General features: G+C 37.6%; 1 protein-coding gene across 6 annotated transcripts in view; it reads left to right on the top strand.

Annotated features, from left to right (window-relative positions):
• Positions 1–24184, top strand: part of LOC132848553 (ADAMTS-like protein 1) — a 102865-nt gene that overhangs the window by 57056 nt on the left and 21625 nt on the right. For 5 of the 6 annotated variants that reach the window (XR_009648742.1, XM_060874374.1, XM_060874373.1 and 2 more), the window contains 10 exons: positions 10682–10809; positions 14940–14985; positions 15110–15346; positions 15782–15908; positions 17350–17424; positions 19606–19763; positions 22050–22161; positions 22259–22397; positions 22554–22604; positions 23084–23288. Coding sequence is in view for 5 of the 6 variants with exons in the window: in XM_060874374.1 (XP_060730357.1) it covers positions 10682–10809; positions 14940–14985; positions 15110–15346; positions 15782–15908; positions 17350–17424; positions 19606–19763; positions 22050–22161; positions 22259–22397; positions 22554–22604; positions 23084–23288 (1278 nt within the window). In the remaining variant the exon portion in view is untranslated. Of the gene's footprint in view, positions 1–6144; positions 6280–10681; positions 10810–14939; positions 14986–15109; positions 15347–15781; positions 15909–17349; positions 17425–19605; positions 19764–22049; positions 22162–22258; positions 22398–22553; positions 22605–23083; positions 23289–24184 lie in introns of those variants that run through there. The other variant, XM_060874372.1, reaches the window with a different exon arrangement.

Raw genomic sequence — 24184 nt, forward strand, 5'->3', positions numbered from 1 at the left:
TTATTAAACATAAGAAAGGTGGCTGGATTACTACTACGGTTAATGAAAAAAATTATGAGTGCAGTGACAAAGCTCTATTTGTCAAAAAGTTAGTTTCATCTCTGATCTTACAAAAGCGTCTTAGTGGCAAATATGTTCATCTGATAAAATACAATTAAATATGAATACAATGAAAGAATGACTCAAATATTGAATTAACTCTTGACCGCTAAATAAATACTGACTACCTCGAAGGATAGCTTCAGATATGGCAAAAATCCAGTGCATCAAGTTAAGGCCTGAAATTGAGCCGGTTTGAATAGCAATGTTGCAGGTTTCGTGTTCTAGCACATGTTTAAGTTTCCTGAGGCTGACTAACACATTTGCGTTTATAACAGAGAGCGAGAGAGAGAGAGAGAGAGAGAGAGAGAGAGAGAGAGAGAAAGAGAGAGAGAGAGAGAGAAGCTCTTGGATTGCCCTAGCAGAGTCACACAGACCCATCAACTGAATGCTGTGAATGCAATTGAATGAGTTTGTCAGGGGAACATTTAACACTGTGAACTCATGCACTTAGTAGATAGACATAGATTTTTTTTTTAAGATGATTAAAAACACACTTTTAGAAGCAGAATGAACACCTGCACGAGAATCTCCATTACCACAGCTTGATCTCTCAGTGGTGAAGACAGATCTTTAGGAAGTAATGAAATGATTACACAGAGGAGACCCCACACACGACGGAAAAAAGACGTGAGCTTGTCATTGTTTCAGCTCAGCTGCAGGAGTAGCTGAGTGCTATCTGATATTCTCTGATTTCACTGCTAATTTTTTACAATGAAAACATGCTGCAAGCCTTCCAGTCAAACATCTCATTGGCCATATCCTATCATATCACTATCAAACTTTCTCTTAGATCTAATGAGCCAAAACCAACATAAAACTAGAGCATTAGAGAAATGAGACCCATATGCTACATATTTGCTCAGGGTATTGGGATTAAAAGAAGAAATGAGATGTGGCATAGAGAAGATCTGATATGAACCAGATTTGGAAACTTTTTTCATTATGTATAATATCCACATTTATTTGCAGTTCAGTTTAGTTAAGTTAGCTTTGCGAGCGTCGTCCATATTTACTAAAAATCCCCTTTTGATTTGACATGAACAAGAAGCAAGGACTTAAAATCAGTGAAATAGTATTCTGTGGTTAAATTAGTTTAAAATAAGACACTAGAATAAGTACATGAATACAGAGTTGAATAAAAACACTGAAGAGGGATTTGACCAATGAGTGACTAGATCTGACAGTAGATCAGCACCTCTTGGCTTGTAGCTTGTATTCGCTTCTCTGTACTTCTAATCAAATCATTTCACAGTTTTAAGAACATAAACGTGATTTAAATATAATATATTATTATTTATATTATTTAAAAAAAAAAAAAAAAAGACCAAGAAACTACATGTTTGTGAATCACTCGTCAGTGTGCAAGCTTTATTATTTTTATGTATTGCTCTAATCCGAGTAAAAATGTAGGTGACCTGAGGGAACAGGAAGAAAAGTAAATATGGTGGAATGACAATGAAAGACTGCAGAATGTTTTTGGTTCTTGCTCCTAGTCATGACACTTCACCTCCGTGACCTTGTAAAAGCTAGAGCAAATTCTGAAACACAGCAGCTGTGACCCGTTGTTCATTGCTAAGCGGCTACACATACGCTTATACTGTACATGTTTGTCTCACTGTTTATGTAAGGTGCTACCATTAACATCATTATTCATTCAGCTAATTAATGCTGTTTATTCACCTAAATCTAACCCTATCCTTAACCTCAGTTAGGTTTCTTAGTCATATAGACCACTTACAGTAAATTCAGCTGTGGATGGTTTTCCACACGTTTTTTTTTGTTTGTTTGTTTTTTTTAGAATTGTGGGAAAGCAGTGGCAAGTTTCTATGGTCTGATCTGCAAAAAACTGTTGACTCTAAAATGTGATTCATAGAAAAGAAGCTGTATTAAAAATATGATAGATTAAAAAGGACGCCTGATAATAATCCCTGATTCTTCTATACTGGTGTTCTGTACAAAATAGTTAATGAATATTTACTAACTAACTTAGCTAAGTATATTACACCATTACTGTAAAAAAAACTGTTTTGTTCTCAGCAAATAAGATCTTTTCAACTTGAGAGGTCTTTTTTATTATCACCATAAGGAAAAGGAGCAAAAGATATTTTTATGCATTTGTTAGGTTTAATATCTTCTTGTGCAATGATCCATAATGGAAAGGTCAGTGGGTGAGTAGCAGGATGTTACAGACTTCCCAATCAGTTTGACTGGCATTTTTAATTCCCATGGGAATGTTATTTATGTAGAATAGGTTGACCACAGACTCTGAGTGAGTCCTCCACTAAGGTTTTTTATGGGTGAATAAATCTATCATACCGGCAACCTCCCACTGAGTGAAAATGGTTTGCCTTGTCTTGGGGTGAGTTGGGATTGACCAAGAGTTAATAGAGCCATGGTGATGGTATTTGTGTTCATGATGATGTGGATGATAAAGAATAATGTAAACAAAATACGGTGCCTTAAATTTGCCGTCTAGTAATAATAATAGTGTCTGTATGTTATGACAAACAGTCAGATAAAGTAATGATGATTTAAAAAAAAAAAAAAAAAGAACAGTTAGTAGAATCATCAGATGTCAGAATCAAGTTAAGTAATGCATGGTCCAATGGTCTAAAATGTGGTTTTGCTTTTATGAAACACTCCTATAACTCCATCTGTATTCTTTGATATAGCCGTAAAAAATATTTATGGCATGAAATATGTACCATATCTTTCTAAATAGGCTCAGTGTATGTGTTACACGATTAATGTTCCATGTTCTGTCATTTTTCCTCCTCCCCAAGCCACAAAGATAAAATGAATGGGATATGGTGTCAGAGAATTAAGTTTTTATTTTAATCCCTGTTTTTAATGCTTGTGGTTTATTTTCAACTACAGGCTGTAAAATTCCTTTCTTGGGAAAAACATTTTATATCTAGACCAAGAAAGCAGTTAAAGACTTCGGTATAAATCATGCATTGAGCACATGCACCGTTTATTGGGGGTGCAGAGGGGAGGGCATCATTTATCTCGTTCAAACAGACTTACAGTTGTAACAGGACTGGGGTTTAGGACGCAGAGACACAGGAACCTGAAATTTAAGCCTGATTCCTTCTGAGATCTGTATGACAAATTTATGTCATTACAAAGCATTAATATGATAGTATATAACTATTATGTAACAAGACAAAATGAAGAACAGTAATAGAGCATGAAGTTGCATTTTTTTTAACTGCGAAGATCTAGTATGTGCCTTCTGATGTACACAAATTATGACTCTATGCAAAGATGCAATAGCAGCCAATGTACTGTAGAATCCAAAGTTGGAGGATGTAAGTGTGAAGGCAAAACCAGATCAGATAAATCAGACATTGATCAAATCAGTCCATGAGATCAGTTACGAAATAATGCTCAGTATTTCAAAGTATTGCAAAATTTCAGAAAGAGCAATGGTGAATGAGCTGTTTAAATACATTATAAACAGGAACCTAGTATTCAGGTGAGTGTGAGGGTCACAAAGACTGTACTGGGTTAGAGCAGGACTGGCAGGGGTGACAGCAGGTAACAATAAACAGACCCATTGTCCATTGTAGTCATGTTTCCACTCTAATAATACTAGAAAATATCAGTGACCATCTCTGACATGACCCCAGTCAGCAACCCGCAGACCAAATTCTGGTTGAAAGAGCCTGATTTTTATTGATCCCGAACAGGTCTGCTAAATGTCTTGCACATTTTCCCAGTGGGGTTGGTGAAAAATGGTGGAAAAAAGGCCTGAGGGTCCAGCTGGCAGTTGTCCCTTGGTGTTTGGGCTTGTGGTAGACCTCATTACATCATCATCATCATTATCATTATCTCATGGTTTCTTTCTTTTCTCATGCTCAGTCTTTTTCTTTTTTTTAGAATTGTTTATTTTATGTTCAGCTTTTGATTTTATACAGAAGCTTGGCTTTGCATATAAATCAGCCTGATGTGAAGGAATAGCTGCTTAGCCCTTTATCTCCATAATCTTCTTCTCACACAGGTTAGAGTCAGCACGACCAATGAAAAGGCCTGTAATAAGTTGTCCTAACCTAATTTTGTTTTAGATTATTTTAGAGCAGGTGAACAACAGTTTGTGTAAACAACAGTCTTTACATTTAAACTATTCAGAGGCTAGCTAGATATTTAGTAGTGAGATGGATAACTAGTTAGATGTTAATCACAATAGACAGAGCATATTGAGTTTGAATTTAGCTTAAATACTACAGTTATGGGAAAGCCATTGAAGCTAGACTATGCTTGCCAATTTTTTTGAATGAGGATCTGTGTTCAGGGCATGCCAATCACAAAGTTCATTTCCTCTTGATACATTTAATACCATTCATTCATCATTCATTTGTTTTTGGTGAACTCACAGGTAAGAGATTGGGTGATTGGGCCAGTGGGTGTATGTTTAGGATGAAAGGGTTTGTTATGCTGCTCTACACTGTGAATAATCTTGCTAAATATTTGTTTTGGAACGAGCTGTCATTTCTTCCTTCCTAAATTTGATAGCCCTGCAACTTTTTTAAAATGAATTCTGCCGAATCTTTTTCACTTGAAATGCATAAAAATCGAAACTTTATCTCTGGGTTATACTTATTCATGTGCTGCTTTAGATACATTGATGACATCATCTTTCTCCTGTGCATGACCTCGTCTTACTTGAATTAGAGTTAATAAGCTTGGAAGACCTTTCTGCTGATTTAGATATAGAGGCAAATTACTTCTCCCACTCTAGCTGCAGATTGACCTGACATTAGAGTTGTTTAATATTACACATCATTTTTAATTCAAAGTTTTCTAATCCCAGGCAGCAATCAAATGAGCTGTGATAAAAATGATGGACTGGTGGAGAGGAGCCGTAACAAAAATGCTGAGTGTCTTCGCTGTTTCAGACAAGACATCACTTTATTAGACAATGGTAATGGTTTAAAGTGATGGAACTGAATCATTATCTGCTGTTAATAAATGGTGAGTGATAATGACAAAATATTTTCACCACATTAATGTTTTAATGGTTATTACTGGTACTGAATTTATCCTGCCCAGAATGGTCCATTTTCAGCAATGTTCTTCATGAGAGAAAGTGTTTTTTTAATTTATTCCTCGAAAATAATGGTGTAATATACTTAGCTAAGTTAGTTAGTAAATATTCATTAACTATGTTGTAGAGAACACCAGTATAGAAGAATCAGGGATTATTATCAGGCGTCCTTTTTAATCTATCATATTTTTAGTACTATTTTGAGTCTTTAGTACTGTCCTCCAGAGACACATATGGGGATGACTATCTCTTCCTTTCCTGAATGCACTTCGCTAGGCAGATGTTTTTAAGGAGATTCATTCAAGTCCACAGATTGTTTTTCTTCAAAGTTAAAAAAAAAAAAGAGCATAATTGCTGTGATTTAGGTTTAAATCTTTTGATGGCACTGTTTTATCTTATTTGTACAGATCACATAAGATGAACTGCAGAGTAAGGGTTTGGGTTGAAATACAAAGAAAAAAGCAAGAGAATGCCTGCGGTCGTGGATCGGGATATGGGAATGTTTTGTGATTTAGTCATTCAATAGTTTTTCCAAGGTGACCATTGTACGTGGGTTGTGGATATTTGAGGCCGGGCCAAAACTAAGATTAGCTGGAGTGAGAAGACAGAAGCCAGAAGGAGAGAGAAAGGTAGATACTGTAGATGATGAAAGGCTGAGATGAAAAACAGTGGCTGGACCTGAAAAACTAAAAGGAAAAACAAATAAGGTAAAGTGTCAGAATAAGGAGAAAGCAAGAAATAATAAAGGGGGAATAGGAAGAAAGTGCGTGATTGAGTGGAACTATAGCTGACCCGAGTTTTGTGTTTGGTTTAGCATACTCAGCTAAGGCTTTCTCTGATTGGTTGGCAGGTTGGACCTGGAGGCTCTTGGGGCTTGAAGCACCCCTCTGACTGCTCTGAAAAAGAGGCTGAGAAATAGGCAAAGCAGAAAAAGAGAGAGAGAGAGAGCTGGAACTGAGACTTGCAGTCACATCGACTCTATCAGCAACTGAGAGCGCAGCCCTAAAAGCTCTGCATGCACTTACACACACTCGCACACACTCACACACGTGTGCTAGTCTCTACGCTTCCCTCTAGGCATGGACCAACCCACTGCTGCTGTCGTGTTGCTGGCTTCTCTTGTGCTTCTGGTACAGTTCCTTAACTTTATTTCTGTTTACTCACTTTACTACAGAGATTTCCAGGTGTTTATTACCTTAGTTTGTGCTCTTGTCATTTAATGTTTTCTATGTTATTCGGAGCCTCATTTGACTTTTGAGTGGGGCTTTTAATGACAAAAAAAGATAAGTGTTAATAAAATATTGCATTAGATGAAAGGAATGTTGTGTTCGTATGAAGGTTCATTTTAAAGACGTCTTATATGATGGAGGTGTTTTTTCCCTTAAAGACTTTGTACAGTCATTTCCAATAAGGAAAGATATGTTATTGTTGTTCTCCTGCTAAAGATTTTGCAAGACAGTTTATAAAAAAAAGTAGACTATGAAATACACATATACAGCATATCACGCTTGAATGGACACAAGGGTTTAAACAGATGTGAGGTGATCATTTGACCTCTCAATTAAATAGCTCATGGCGTGCATGTTGATGTAACCCAGAGTTTGTGAAAGTGAGCTTTATGTTGGAGGCTCTGCTAACCGTAGGTTCTCTTCAGCCAATTCTCCAGTATTTACTCATGGTTTGGGAATGTCAGCCATGTCACCTTTACATAATTAATCTAAAATGATGCTATTAGAAATTTTAAGGTTATCTGGAAAGTAAAAATGCATCACACTATAATAAGCTTACATTTATAAGTTTGGTCCCAGGTGGAATAATCAGTCAGGGCTCAAGTGAAAACAGATTGATGAAAAGGCAAGGTGTAATGTGTCAAAGCAGTAAAAAAGATCCTGGGACTTCATTATAGTGACAGGTTGGGCATTTTAAATTTAGAAAAATAACTGCAAATCAAACAAATCACATACTGGACACCATATGTTACCCGGGCTTAAAATAAAAAAGAAGACTGGCTTTTAACAATCTCGTGATGAAAACAATTCAGCTTGACTGTTAACAAATCCCAGGAAGTCAGAGGACAAAAACATTAAGTATAAAGAAAACCTGTGTTAAGTGCTCAATATTTAATGCTTTGTTGCAACTGTGGACTTTTCACAAACTTTGTCCTGAAATGGCATTGACTGCAAATAACTAATTAACTGCTAACAACTGTCATTCATTCACCATTCATTCATTTATCTATTCGCTCATTCATTCATCATTATTTTGCACCAACACGACGCATCCTATAGTAGTTTTCATTCATTCATTTTCTACCGCTTATCCGAACTACCTCGGGTCACGGGGAGCCTGTGCCTATCTCAGGCGTCATCGGGCATCAAGGCAGGATACACCCTGGACGGAGTGCCAACCCATCGCAGGGCACACACACACTCATTCACTCACGCAATCACACACTAGGGACAATTTTCCAGAGATGCCAATCAACCTACCATGCATGTCTTTGGACCGGGGGAGGAAACCGGAGTACCCGGAGGAAACCCCCGAGGCACGGGGAGAACATGCAAACTCCACACACACAAGGTGGAGGCGGGAATCGAACCCCGACCCTGGAGGTGTGAGGCGAACGTGCCACCGTGCCCCCCTCCTATAGTAGTTTTAATAGATTTAATTCAAGTCAGAAAGGCTTGTTATAACATCTAAAGGATTACCTTCATTGCAAATAACAAATTACAAATAAGAAGTCTTATTTGCAGGTGAGAATTACAGTTCAAAAATAAACATGCTCCTATTCTTCTGATGGATTCAGATATGAAAACTATGATAAGCTTTGAAAATAGGCTTTAGTCACCGTCAAAGATTTCCAGTGCTTAACGATCATCATCAGTGCAGCTTCAAAACACTGTAATAAAGTGAGTGATAAGAAGAAGCAGTTTTTGAATTATATCAGAAACCATATCATTATAGCTGAATTTGGTTATCTTTGTCAAATACGTATCCTTTCAGTACAGTAATGTTTGATGCAGCAGGTGTGGTTCCCATTGTCACTTTCACAGTATGCAGGCAGCATGATACCTGCCTCAATAGCTCACTTTACAAATTTACTGATTGCTTTCTAAAGAAACTCGACAAGTGGTACATTAAACTCAAGCAAGAAGTTTATTTCTTCAAATGTGGACTTAACTAAAGTCATTTCAGACAGTCCTTTGCCAATATGACTTTCTCCATGCTTCATCTGCCATGTTTAGATCTAGATAACCTCCTCTAATGTCTGTAGTGTTGAAAGAGTTTGATTTGTTTGTGGTATTTCCTCTTAAATAATCTGTACCTGCTATGAATAATGCAGTGTTTTTTGTTACTTGCCCAAAGAAAACAAACTAGCGGTGTCATTATCTTATATCTTCTTTCTTTGTGAGGGTTATTCTTTATCCTTAACTAAACAGGATGCCATATTTCTGGGATGGAGCCAATACTTTGATGTATTTTTTTCCAAAGATCCTGCCAGGCTTTTGCTTAGCAGGTTCAGTCTGGGGTTATAAATGATCCATTATTTTTGCTACTTGGCTAAAGAAACCATTTAGCAGCTCAGAGGGTATTTCAGAGCAGGTGTTTTTCACAGGATCTTTTCATCCTTTGGTCCCAGCCGGGACACCACTGCTGATCGCCATCATGGGTGTAATCCTGCAAAGGGAGCTTCCTTAAATTCATTCCCTCTGCTCTTTCGTGCATTTAAATAGCCCCATTTGTGATGTTGGCTGATGCTGAAATGTCCATTATTCTTGTGAGAACTAGTGAGTAACAATAAGTTCACTGGGGACATTTCCACACTCCAGAGAGCACTTATGAGTAGCACAGCTTTAGATCAATCACAGGTTGAGACATTTCTTTGTTCCTGAATCTTGTTTTAGCCTGGCTGTCTACTGTCACCATAGTGATCTAAGAGACTAACAATTCTCTAAACACAGCACACATGTCTTTACTTGCATCTTTTTATCTGTGGATGAGACCCACTTGAGTGCGTGACAACTTTATGCTTATTTGTTTCATTTGTTTCATAACTGACCAAATGAGGTGAAATATTCTACGGCTTGATGAGTCCCATGCGAAAATAGCATTACTTTTTGATCTGTGATCTTTGGCTTCAAACCAGTTATGAAGCCGCTGCTCTATTGGCTGTCACGGCATGCCTGAGATGCACATTGTCCTTGCAAGTGCTGAATTCAAGTTCTCATAATATTGATCTTGGAACCAGAGTCCTATCTCATATATCCTCTGAGTGAAATTCTCCTCTCTCCACAATTATCAGGAGAGGGAAAAAATAGGCTTGAGCTTGTTAAGAAAGGCGTAGTGTTTCACACTGAAGTGGACGACTCAGAGGCCTGACAGAAATAAGTTGAAGGAAACATGAGAGCTTTGTCTATTTCCTAGTAGGCGTTTTTGTCTTCTATTCACTACTCATAGATAGACACCTGCCTTATTTCATTATATTATATTCATTATACCTCCCTATATTTTCACTGGCTAACAAGTTTTTGGTTTCTGAGGGCTGCATTTCAAAGACACATTAACAACCTTGCTACTGTTAGGCAGATAAAAAATATCCGTTTAGCATAAAATGGCTAATTTCATCCTTTTTAATTTGGGAAAGGACTGAAAACTCTTTTCTAAAAAAATAAGGGCAGTGTTCAAACTTGTGCTCAAATTAACTTATTTCTCACCTAGTTTGTGAGAAAAACATAGAAGAGTTAATATCATTACCTGACCTGTCCACTGCCTCTCCCCATGCATAAGCAAAAAGTCAAACAAAATCATATCATAAAGTTCATATCTGTCAAAAATACCACTCAGAGTTGTGAATGAAGTCTTTTATTGAAAGGTTGATACATATAGTTAGATTCGGCCCTTCACCTTCTCATATATACATGCCACCACTTTTACTTATGTCTGAACATCCTCAACTGTATTCCTTCTGCATTTGAGTTCAGTTAAATGCTTGCTGTAAAGAGTGCTCAACGAAACGTTTGGCCGATGAAGAATGACTTGCTGAATGCCTTTAATTAACTAAGAGTTAATACACTATTAATTAACTAAGAGCTAATACACTATTTTAAAGCACTATAATTGGAGCTAGTTGAAGCACTTGACCTCACATTGTTGCCTTACATGCCCATGCCGCTTGCAGTGACAGTGTGGATCTGATCTGTCAATGATGGCTTGTATTGTAAAGGTCTATACTGTGAACCAACTAGGTTGTCTGTCCTAACTTTGAGTTTATGTTGCCAATCAAGAAGTGAGTTAAAGGTGTTGACAGGGTTAATGTAGAAGTCTGCTAAGCTTCACTGGAGAAGAGTGGATATTGTGGCTACATGCCACTTCCAAAGAAATTGGGGCAGGAATGTGTGTGAATGTTGAATGAATAAGTGCATACAGATTGTATGATCACTGAACTTATACACGTTCATAATACACTATGATGAACAATGAATGTGTTAATTCTTTCTGTCCTTTTCCCACTCCTATTGCCACAATCTCTAGAACTCACGGACAGCGCGGTCAGAAGAGGACAGAGACACTCTGTGGGATGCCTGGGGCACATGGAGCGAATGTTCACGCACCTGCGGTGGAGGAGCTTCCTATTCTCTCAGACGCTGCCTTACTTCCAAGTAAGCCACTTCCTTATACTCTTGCTGAGTACATTTTATGATAAAGAGCTTCCTGTTACATCTCATAATTCTGTTAAGTTTAAAGTAAAGCATATTTGGGCTATATAAAGACAAATGTATCTAAATCATTGAAAAGTACAAAATACCAATATATCCCATTAGAAAAATATATATATACTGCAAAAATGTTGTCATTAATATATATTAAAATTGGCTTTGTTGTAGAAATTGTTTTAAAATTCCATCTTGGTATAGTCTTAATTAAATAATGATGATAAAAGATGATGATACGTATTGGATAAATGTTTATATTGTAAATAGGTTTGTTCAGTAAGGTATTATATGTAGTGCGGAAATCTTCTTGTAATATATATATATTTTTATTTTTTTTTCCTTGTGTAATATGTATCTATCTTATCTTATCTTATCTTATCTTATCTTATCTTATTATTGTATTTTAATGCATAGTCATCCAATGCAATGTAACTATGCTCAGTACATAGTAAAGGAATTATTTTTGACTTGCCCTTTGGGAACTTAATTAATGCTTGAAAAGTCCCTGATGTCCCTTGAAAATGACACCATCATGAAAATATCCATGGATAATTTGTAGAATACACTTAAAGAAGTCAGGTATAATCTTTCAATTATAATAGCGCTCAACTGGTTCCCATTAATATCCTTCAATGAAATGGAAGTGAGTGCTTCTCACTGCATGGTTTAATATGGCCTAAATTGACAAGGACATGCTTTTAATGATGCAAGTAAATCACTGCATGAAAACTTCTCCCATGGGCTGTAATAGAAGTGCTCAAAATACATTTTATTTGACTTTTAAACACTCCCTGTGGGTCAGGAAACACACTCTGTTGCTTGCATTTTCCAGGCATATGGGATCCAGGCAATGTCTGTATTTCAGCAGATGACATAGCTGGTGAAACAAGCAAACTTGATTATCGACAGCACAGAAAGTACATCCAGCAAATCACAACCCGCCTTGTATAATGGTGACTTGAGAAACTCAATTAAGGAAAGGGAATTGGGGTGTGCACACAGTCAGGAAGTGAGTATTAGAAAGAATGATATGACACACGAGACTGCTTTCTATATATATATATATATGTCACTTTTATTGGCTGAGGAATATTTGTGCAGTGAGTTCATGCTTTGTGATCTGCATAAAGCTTAGCTCCATAAAAAAGAAATACTCATAAGCCCTTAGACAACGGGGTCAAGTGTGTGTTGCATTTTTTGCGTTGATATCTGCCAGGATTATTTATGCAGGATACATCACACCTATGGGGCCGATGTATTGCCTTCAACCATGCTAAGGTGAAATAGGATGTTATATTACTCCAGACCCATACTTTGAATCTTATACTTCTTTCTGGTTTCACTATATGACCTGCACAGGGATCATAATAATGTTATTGGACTTTATTTTACCTGCGCCTGTTAATCTTTATATGTCTTCTTTACAAACTGAAAATGGCTCTGCTTGTCGTAGCAAACTTTTCCCTCCTTGCTCCAAGATGAAGCAAAGTTTCGCGGTGTGGTTTGATGATACAGAACGCTTTTCATTAAAGCCTCACTGTGAGAGTGAGAGCTACTTGGTTGAGCAAACCTCAAATTGAAATGGCAGTAAAATTGACCCCTGTGATTTCGTGTTAAGAGTTGTTTGAGGTTCGGCTCTTTACAAGGAGTTGCGGTCAGGATTTGGAGAGCAGGGGGTTGTTTGTGTGAACTGACAGGCCTTATTGGGGTGAGTAGTTTGGAATTTGGGTACAGCAGGCAGTTCTTGCGTGGGAATGGAGTTCGGTTACCCTGACTTGGGTTGCAGATCAAAGCCCTGTTTAAGGAACCGCACAAGGTCTTTATGTGCTACTGAGAGAAAATTGTACATACTCTCGTGACACCTCACCCATATTCCCCACAAGAAGGCATGAAGGTTATACACGCTCACACAAACACGCACATTAGCAGGATCTCATACCGGCACACATGGATATGCCAGAAATTCTGTCAAATATCTCAATATATAGAAGCCCCAGCTTCTGCATACTCACACACACATGCTCTTACTGCACAATATCCAGTCATTTAAATGACAATTATTACACCCTTTTTAAATCAGCTTTCTCTACCACTTGCTTTTCAGACAAATCATGAGATTTCGTTTCAACTCTAATTATAAAATACCCGTTTTAAATAGTAAGACATCGTACACCATAGTCTACAGGAGAGTTATTTATTTAGTGTTTTAACAAGGTGGCATCTTTTTTATTCATTTATAGAATTATCATAAGATGGCCAAGTGATGGAAAATGAGAAATTAAAAAAAAGACGGATCAGTAATGTGTTGTACAGAAAAATAATAGGCCTGCGTTGTGGTTAAATGTTGGAAGAGAACATTTTGGTTTTGCCTCAAATGCTTGCCAAACCACCAAAGTCCAGTGTTGGACAAGCACAGACTCTCCAGCACTGATTTATGTTTGTAATGTTAAAACAAAGAAAAATAATAAGTAGTTGAATGTTAATAAGTTTATTTACTTAGGGTATGGGCAGAAAGCTTAATTAACACTAAAAGCAAGGTAACTACTACAGGACAAATCATTAATATTTCAGCCAGGATTGTGGTTAAGTGATCGGAAACTTCAAGATCATTTCATTGTCATCGGTCGTTGGCCACCTCAATAAAGCGAATGTCACACCACCGTGTGTGTGTTCTTTATACACAACACAATGCACAATCTCACCCTGAAATTTGTTTCGTACAGCGTTAGATTACGTTATACAGCGTTAGATTAAAGCAGTGAAATATTTATTGACATTTTTTGCTGTATAAACAAATGTAATGATGTGATTACAAGGTTTCCGTATGTGGAAACATTACATTAAAAAAGTGTTGTTGTTTTTTTTTGTTAAAGTAGTTTTCAATAATACACATTTGTAAGTGTAGACATATTAATAGATTTAGAGTTGGCCTGGGCTGCATGTGCTGTAATTGCAGACATCTGCTGACTTTCTGTCATTGTTGTTGTACCACTAGATAGAAGTCTTTTGTAAAATGACTTCAGCAAATATATACCATTTCATACAAAATGTTCTACAATATCATTTACAGTAATGATGCACATTTTATTACTATATCGATTAATCATTGGATGTGGCTAGCCACTTTGGGTTGGGTTTAGCATGTGTGGTTACATTTGCAACATATTTATAATATCAGAGGTCTAGTTTTCCTCTGGTCAGGGAAATAATTTATGCGCTACTGTTGAGAAGTGCTATTTTAATGAACACAGCGGAAGAAGTGGGACTGAGGTTACTGCATATATGTGCACTTTGTGTCTACCAGGGATACCTGGAATCAAACGGCGGCTTCTTTTGTCTTTGCGTGACGTCATGACAAGACAGTATTGTTCACTTTCTCTTGAAAGACATACTGTAAGGCTCACAGTCAGCCTCTACAGAGTCTCTTTTCCTTTCTCAAGACAGACATTATATGAATCACCTGTGTAATATTTTCACATGAGAGTCTATATCTTCACTGTCTGTCACTCAACATCTTGCATTAAAGTTATTCTGGGTCCCATGATGCACTGCTTGACTTGGCGTAGGCGCCAGTCTGGATTTGTGTTGTAGGGCTAATGCTTTTGCCAAGCGCTAAGGATTTTGCTTCTGACTCCATAGTCTCATCCATGGTCTTTTCTGAAGTAATACTGTAGTATAAGGGCTTAATCCTTTGTCCATGAATCATAATATTGACATGTAGCCTCTAATCACAGCCCCAGATCTGCTAGGGTCTTGTGACACTGGAATTTCACGTATGTTACTGAAGTCAAATATATCCATTGGTATAATCCTGTGCTTTTCAGTGATCACTTGTCACCTCTAAGCTTCAAAGCATGAGGTGAACTGCAGCTTGAAAGTGCATTAAGCTAAATCTGGATGGAAAATGTCAGGGGGATCTGTCCTAATAGACCATATTTGACTTGTTGAATCCTACTAATGATATGTTGTCTGTAGTGTAGCTGAAAGACATTTTGAGAATGTAGCGTGACTTTGATCAATAGTTGCTTTATTAAGTGAATGTCCATCTGAATCTGGTGATTTTCTTGCATTTACAGGACCTGCGAGGGGCAGAATATTAAATACCGTACGTGCAGTAATGTGGTGAGTAGACATTGTCTTAAACAGGTGTGTGTGCCAGCAGTGGAAGTCAAAATGTGAAATGAAACTGAACGTTTATCTTGTGTTCATTGTTTTCTTTCATATACGCTGATGACTTATTTCTTAGGACTGCCCACCAGATTCTGGAGATTTCCGTGCTCAGCAATGTTCAGCCCATGCTGATGTGCGCTACCAGGGTCGCTACTACGATTGGCTGCCAGTGGACAACGACCCTGAAAACCCGTGTGCTCTCAAATGCAAGGCTAAAGGCACAGACCTCGTAGTAGAGCTGGCACCGAAGGTGTTAGATGGAACGCGCTGCTACACAGAATCTTTGGATATGTGCATCAGTGGAGCCTGTCAGGTTTGCACGCTATTTGAAATCAGCTGTAGTAATCTTGAGATTCTTTAGCAGTGCCTTAGATTTCACAATGTGGTTTCTATGCTGTGTGCCAAGACATCTACAAGCACAGAGATGTTTTATGTTGGTTTTGATCTTCAAAGACAGTTCTGGTCACACTTGCATACATACTGTATTTGTAATGTAACATGTCTAAATCAGTAATTTCACAATTCAAATTAACCCTGCTGTGCTTCTCTTTTCAAGATGCATGATGTAGCATGAAGAATGCCATGACCACTAGCATTTCACACATTAAACATCCAAATAGAGACTGAAGGCACTTTTTTCCATTTTGATCACATTATCTTGATTAGAAACATACAGACTTATAGAAACGCACCAGAGCTATGTTTAAATTCCTGTGTTTGAGACGTCTTCTTTTTTTCCTTTTGGCAGATTGTTGGCTGCGATCACGAGTTAGGAAGCACTGCTAAAGAAGATAATTGTGGAGTTTGTAATGGAGATGGATCTTCTTGCAGACTTGTGAGAGGACACTACAAATCCCAACATGCTAGTGGAAAGAGTAAGGAGAAACTACACAGTCAAACTTGTGATATCCTGCAAATAAAGTCATCGATGTTATAGAACGACGATCAGTGATTAATCTAATATATTTAATCTGCATGGAAATTAAGTTCACACTGGATGCACCTTATTTGCTTACAAGCTCCTAGCAGGAGAAAGAGCAACGACACACATTGATTTTAACCCGGCTTGGCAAGTTTAGCATTTGAAATTTCCCCTGCCACAAAACATACCACCCTTTACAGTACTTTTTAAAGTTAAATTATGTTGACTTCTCATTTCTTTATTTCATTGCTTCTCAGTTCTTTATTCCTTTCATTGCTTTGCAGAATATCTTTACATATGCCTAAGATTTGCACATTACTGCATAATTTGTTACATGTTTCCCATCGCTGGGGGCACGGTGGCTTAGTGGTTAGCACGTTCGCCTCACACCTCCAGGGTCGGGGTTCGATTCCTGCCTCCACCTTGTGTGTGTGGAGTTTGCATGTTCTCCCCGTGCCTCGGGGGTTTCTTCCGGGTACTCCGGTTTCCTCCCCCGGTCCAAAGACATGCATGGTAGGTTGATTGGCATCTCTGGAAAATTGTGTGATTGCGTGAGTGAATGAGAGTGTGTGTGTGTGTGTGCCCTGCGATGAGTTGGCACTCCGTGCAGGGTGTATCCTGCCTTGATGCCCAATGACGCCTGAGATAGGCACAGGCTCCCCGTGACCCGAGGTAGTTCGGATAAGCGGTAGAAGATGAATGAATGAATGTATAATTTGTTAGATGTTTCCCATTGCATGTTTTGAAAGGCTTGACAAGCTGCTTAAGTAATAGCTTTGGTTGTACAAGCTATTTAAAAATGTCAGCGTTCTTTGTTTTTTTTTTCTTTTGCCACCACCTGTGACTAATTTAAACCTCGGAGCACCTGCACTGCACAGCTGCTGTCTCAAGGCAAATGTACTCTGTTCTGCTTTATCAAAGAGGTTTTGAACTCAGAGTTCTGGTAAAAACCCGTTGACGATTAAGGTCCATTCTTTTTGCTACTTGATGCAGTTCAAACACAGATCCATTTTTAATAAGGTTTTGATGTCACGGTTTGTACTGTGTCATCATGAGTAGGAAATAATCAGGGGTTAAATGGAGCAGCCAGAAATGTCTGTCTGGTGCATTTTTTTAAATTGACTATAACTAAAAAAAAAATCCAACAGAGTCTGTATGGGACACATGTCCAAGCCAAACTGACCCTATTAAACAGCAAGCGGCATAACACTCAAGTAAAGTCATATTCCAGTCATCGCACATAGCGTTAGTTTTGTTTTCTATTGTTCTTGGTTTTGCTCAAGTGTTCCTGCATAGCTTAGATCATTTTAATGATCACATCTGACTGCAATGAAAAGCGTTGCATTCCCTTTAATCAATCCCTTCTTTTTTCTCTCTCTCTTTCTTTCCCCCAGCTGAGGACACTGTAATTGTTATTCCTTATGGAAGTCGTCATGTGCGCCTGGTTCTGAAAGGCCCGGATCACTTGTGTAAGTCTTGGTAGGTCCAGGGGCTTCCATTCAGAACTGAGAAGATAAAGAGCTGGGATTATTCTGTTTATTTCCTATGACCATATTGCATAAGTCTAAATGTAGTGTGAGTAAGAGGGTATCACATTGGTGGGGTTGTTGTCTGTAAATAAAGAAATCCTCTTAAAATTATTAAATATCACAGTTGGATTCCAGAAAAACAAATATCATTACACTTCTGGTAGTTTAAAGGCTGATGCATACTGCATTTATTATTTAATGCTGCCAGATTAGTCTCATTGATTTTTTTGGGTGGTGCAAGGCAGATATTTATCTAAAAGGAGTTTTTTTTTACTCTAATAACCATTATTGATAGTTTTGCTGTTTTCAAGTAATTCACCCCTGAAAGGCGACACCAAATTAGCTAGAGAGAGCAAGAGAGAGATTATTTTACATTGCAATTCCCTCGCATTCAAAGATGTCCTAAGATTGTATCAATGATGTCAAGATGTTGGCAACCATCCGCATAATATGGCATAAAATCTAAAACGAATGTCTTCCATCCTTTCATTATTCTCATCACAGCCAGAGAAAAGCTTCTTTCTAAAGATTCAGAGTAGCTGCTTTTCTCATGAACACATTTTTGGCACATTTCTTACTGCGGGCAACCAAATAGTAACCAGCTGGCTGCTGGCAGTGACCTACGCACTTGGAGGGTTTTTGTTCCCACTTTGGTATTTTGTAAATGTCCACACTGGATTAAGACAAGACCCCATAAATCAAAGGTTGACTTTAGGTCATGTTATGAAGGGAGCAAGGCAATACACACTTCAAGAGATCTGCCATTGCCTGGAAAGCCCACACCCTGTCAACAGAGCCAAGTACAACTGAGTACTGTACAAAAATCATTACAAGATTTTTTTAACTGTGTGCCAAGTAACAAATGTAAGGTAGAAGTCCTGACATGTACATACTGACAAGGTGCAGCTTGATGTGTGCACAAAATGTTTTTGCAATATATGTGAAATTAGCATTAAAAGTAGTAGTTTAACTCACTTAAAAGCATCTGCACTGGCAATGAGACAAGCACTTTACATGAGACACAGATTGAGGATTCAAAGCTTGAGATGTTTTATGGGCAAATGTTCGGGACTGAAGAGGAGGTCCAATTTCATTAACCAAGATAATGTGAAATGAGTTACATGTCAGAACAAGTAAGCAGCACATTCACATTAATGTAATGTAATGGCACCCTTATTCATAGCAAAGTACACAAGTTCTTCAAAATCTCTGTCAATGAATACATTACCATTGGTTCACTAGGTTACAGACTTAGGATACCATCAGCCTAAAACTGTTGGAATAGAGAGAGCAGTATAGAGGGCATTAATACTGCTGATATGTAATTTGATGAAAAAATTAGTTTGTAGTAGTGAGAAAGGTGTCACGTAAAAGTGTGCAATAAAGCCACAATCATTATGTCTTGTGGTTGCCTGTGGCTTTGATAATATGTGGAAATTTAACAGTGTAAGAAGATCTTGATTAATGGGCTAAAATTGTTTGTTAGTATGTGAGGAAACTGATGTGTCTGTGATGTATAATCGGGGTTGCCAGATCTGTGACATAAATAGTCAGCTATTGAAGGCTGACTGTTTAGAAACTAGGAACAAGCCAATAGTTTACTTGAATAGTTCTTTCACCAAGGTAATAAAATGATTTTGTATTTTTAGACATTTTGTCATATCCATAAGAAAGAATGTCCCATGTTGGCAGTTTAAAGGTTTTTAGGGTAAAACCACCCATTTCTTTACCATTTCTCCACCATGTTTTCTTGTGGTAAGGGATGGAAAAGGAGAATGATTTTTACATTGCCATGTGCACAGGGTTTAAGATAGTAATCCATTGAAGTACATTACATGCAAGTTTATGTACAGTTATGAGTTCTGCTTGGTAATGGATATAAACACCTTCATGAGTCTAGCGATGTGTGTAAAATCAGTAATCTGAGAATTTATGTTTATGGAGCAAGTGATTGTTTATGAAGAACCCTACAAATCTCATGTTTTCCATGTTTAATTTAAATTATACAAGATGAAATAGACATTGATTCACTCATGTCCGTTTGCTCATACTGCTAAATTTGTGAAGGCTTTGCAAGCTTTGAAACATTTGCCATCGGAATATTGTTGTATTTGTTACTAGATCTGGAGAGTAAAACCTTGCAAGGGATCAAGGAGGAGCTTTCTCTGGATGGAACCAAGCAATACATCTTACAAAACACAATCATTGACTTCCAGAAGCTTTCTGACAAGGAGATACTTAGAATCATTGGACCACTAGAGGCTGACTTTACCGTCAAAGTAAGACAATAATCAGTTTGTAAAATTATTAGTGCATCTGTATTTCAAAGAAGCTACTGTTTGACGAGAATATATTTGAGTAAATAGCACTAGATTCTAATCACTCTAATTCAGAATAATTCTAAATTTTTACATTCCTGGAATCAGTTGTTCAATGATCAGTATCAGAAATATTCATATTTTTACAGATACTGTATGCTCTATTCCTGACTGAGGCTAGATCTAAGGAGGTATGATGGATACAGTATTATGGATAATTATTAGTTTCCCTTATCACGTTGGAGTTCATCTGTGAACTCACCCCTAACTTCCCCCAGAAACGAATTAGATTCCTGGCCGACTGCCACCCACCAATTATTACGCCTCTGCTTTTACCCGGTTTGTTAAGTAGCTCCCTAGATTAATGTGCTGGCTGTCATACACTTAATGGAATAGCCAATTTGAAATGAAGCAGCCAACAGTTGGAAAACGCCAGAAAAAACAACTCTCTTCCTCCACAAAAATTCATCCAAAATAACACCATAAATAGCAATGTCAGAGACAGATGGCTGAGAAGCAGTAAATGCCTAATTTTCTAATTTGATACAAGGAAGATGGCCAGATTATATCACAGTTTTTGAGAAAGCTGAGAAAAGTGGAATTAAAAAAACTATTAAATAGTAGTTTTACTACTACTACTAGTAGTTTTATTTACAAAATAAATGAGGGAATTGTTCAGTTATTCTTTTCCATTGTCAAGCAATCATGTATTGTTTTCAACTATTTTCCTGTAAATCATTTTATGTAAACTTTGTAAACATTTGAAAGTAAAAATACTTGTCTTAAATGTACCATTTCTGGCAACAAACATCTCATACTTTTGAAAATGACTTTAAACCTTTTTTGATGGGTTGAATTTCATTCTTCTTATGCAATAAATAATTAAGCTCCAAAGATTCTCAAACGGGTTGTGACACAACTCATCTGGGACTGAAAAGAAGTCCGAAAGGAAGCTTAAGCATTTTGAGTGGGAGGTTTGGCCAGCGTATGTTTTCAATAGATGGCTTTATTAGTAGATGGAGTTTTTGGAGATGGTGGGTGTTTTGCCCAGCTCCAGGCCTGACTCAGTAAGGATGTATGGGGAGTGATATCTTACCATTCGATGAAACACTTTTGTCACCACTAAAGAATGTGACAGGTCTTGGAAGTTTATTTAGGCAAGCCTTAGTCTTGAACTAGAAAGGAGGGAACAGAACTCTCTGGATATTTGAGCCTTAGCTCTATTGTGCTTTTCTATGTGTCAAGGAGGTGAAGACAAACCTTATGAGATCCTCTGAGAGTGTGACAGTGTTAGCTTGAACCTATTTACTACATGATTTACTGGCAACATGGTGTATGAACTAAACATTATAAAGTAAAGTTAAATTAATGCCAGGTGTCTTTATCAGAGACCAAAACCACAGCCACTGGAGTTATTCATATAAAGGGAGCGTGTACTTCAAATGCATGAGTATGTATAGAGCAGGGGTCTTGCTGGCTATGTGCCAAATCCCACTGTTCACGAACATTAGTGGAAGCACTGGCACGTCCATAATCCCCCACAGCGTTGGTGTGTGATTAGCTCACTCTTTTGACTGATGACAACCAGCCTTAAGATAATACTAGCTTTGTAATGTCTGAGCATATATTAAGACTTCAAAAGGAGATTTTTTTTAACATAATACATAAGCTGTAATGCTGGTGTACATTTTTGTTTATGTAGCTGTCATTGCTGTATACAGCATCATTAAAACCGTGCTGAATACTTCTGAATACTGGTGAATAAAACATTTTTCCAAAGTCAAGTTACATGGAAAAAAGAATTCTTTAAGGATCAAGGTACTTGCTCCCACAGATTCTGCCGGAACATTCATACTTATGATACAGTGGTGAGCCAAAAAAAACCCTTAACCGTGAGCATGTTTACACAGTTAAAAGGATTGATTATAATTGTACATTATGGAAAACCATTTTCTACATTGACTCTATTTGTCAGTTACTGTGTTCTAAAAAAAAGTGGAAAATTCATGATTGTATGTCAGCGTGATTTGTCAACGTGACTTTAGAGGTTTGCAAATAATACTCTCCACTAGGGTGAAAATGTTATGTATTATTTAATGTTTTACATATTACACATTTAAAACAAACTTAATGGCAATTTATATAATGTACCAGGTCAGAGGATAAGCTCAGAGGAACCTTTAGGTATAATATAAGAAGTTAGGAAATGTAAGCAATTTGTAGCTAAAATGTCCCTCATTTCAACAGGTCCATTATGCCAGTGGCACAGAAAGCATGGTGCAGTTTATCTACTACCAGCCAATCATTCATCGATGGCGAGAGACTGATTTCTTCCCCTGTTCTGTAACTTGTAGTGGAGGTAAAAAAAAATAAAAAAAAAAAGCTTTGAATTTATATTGGAATGTTTTACTTCCTGCCAGTTCATATTGGTGTTCATCTCTTTTTAATGTGTCCAGGGTATCAGCTCACTTCAGCGGAGTGTTTTGACCTGCGCAGTAATCGTGTGGTTGTGGACCAGTATTGCCATTATTACCCTGAGAATGTCAAGCCCAAACCCAGACTGCAGGAGTGCAACATGGACCCTTGTCCTGCCAGGTGTGTGATTAAGAACTGTCACACATCCTGAAGGCTCCAACGAGTAACTGTTCTTAATCAATTGAATACAGACGACATCTGTGGATTATTTCTAAGCCAAATGTCATACTGTAGCTTTGTGTGTAACCTTACATATTTTTAATGTCCAAATTCTAGTGATGGCTACAAGCAAATAATGCCCTATGACCTCTACCACCCACTGCCTCGGTATGTACTTTAACTTCCTCATAAGCCTTCTGCTGCACTTTTCTTTTGGCCTGCTCAAAACTTCTCAGTACTGGCCAGCTTTCCAGTCCACCTCGGCCTCTCTTTGCCGAGTAACATTTTAAGTTCTCTTCCACAATAGCAGAGAGCCAGAGGTTTCACATTTTATTTCAATGAAGCACGCACTGGGCCTGAAGCCAGGCCGAGACAGTGAAGGCTTTCAGTCCTCCCGCAGTAGTCATTGCAGATGCTTTAAGACACTGAGACTGCAGTATGGCCTTTCAGCAAATCAGAAATGAAGTGCTTGGGGAACTTAGGCTTTCTTGTGCATGTCAGTATTGCTTGCTCTTAATTTAATGCCTAAAACTCTACTGTGATTTTGATAAATACGATGTTTTTATTACTAACATTAGAAGTTTTTGACCTGAAATGGCAAAAAAACACTTGAAAGTTCCACTAAACTCTAAAATTTCTAATGGGAGATGGGAGAGCAGCCCATGGACCTCCTGTTCTACATCCTGCGGTGGGGGAGTCCAAAGTCGTTCTGTCTCATGTGTGGAAGAAGACATGCAGGGAAACATCACTCCCACAGATGAATGGAAGTGTCTATATGCATCCAAGTCATCTATCGTGCAACCATGTAACACATTTGACTGTCCAACATGGATTGCGCAGGAATGGTCACCGGTAATTAACATTTATTCTGTTCTATTTTTAAACATTCAACCATACTCAATAGCATAATTTACAATAGCATATGCTCTCATTATTCAGCAGCTGATTAAGTAGCACATGAGCCATCATGAAGTCATATTGAGCGCATGGGACGTGTTATTATGTGTTAGGTTGCTATTGAGATATGTCAAAATGAATGAAACAATGCTAGTGATTTTGCTAATTCATTGAGGTCTCTTGCAGAGAAAATGTGCCTATAGTTTGGAGAAGCTGAGCAAGCACTAATTTGCTCTTCTCACAATTCACTTAGTTCCTAATTTTACCCACATCAGAGTTAGTCTTCTAGATAATCAGTATTTCTGCATTTAGATGATGTGTCATCTTCCATTAAAAAAAAAAAAGCATACTGTATGTATTTATCATGTACATATCATTCTGTTTAGTGGCATTACATAGATGTTAGATTGTATTTAAAGCACAAAACAAAAATTTCACATCGGTTGACATTGAAGAATTACTTGAGCCGTTATCATACAAGAAAATTAGACTTAATTTAAAGGTCTGACTCACAACTGAATCTGCTTTTCACAAACCCTGCCTTGCACACACAAATATTCTATTTAAATGTATAGAATTAATACCAATATGCACAATTTCTGCATTAAAACTTTACTACATGCAAATCTCTCACGCTTTACATGTTACTAACCCAAGCTACCCTCAGGATTATTAAAACGAATATAGACTTTTGGGATTTTTAGGGGGACTGTGTTGTTTTTGGTGTATCATTTAAAATGAACTAAATGGCAATTTCCTGGTTGGTCCCTATAGCTGAACTTGTGTTGAACTGCTATTAAAGGCACTTAACACAATTACATCTGAACTATTGTAATTTTAGAATCCATACA

Source organism: Tachysurus vachellii, chromosome 7 (assembly GCF_030014155.1).
Source record: "Tachysurus vachellii isolate PV-2020 chromosome 7, HZAU_Pvac_v1, whole genome shotgun sequence".
NCBI classification, from domain to species: Eukaryota; Metazoa; Chordata; class Actinopteri; order Siluriformes; family Bagridae; genus Tachysurus; species Tachysurus vachellii.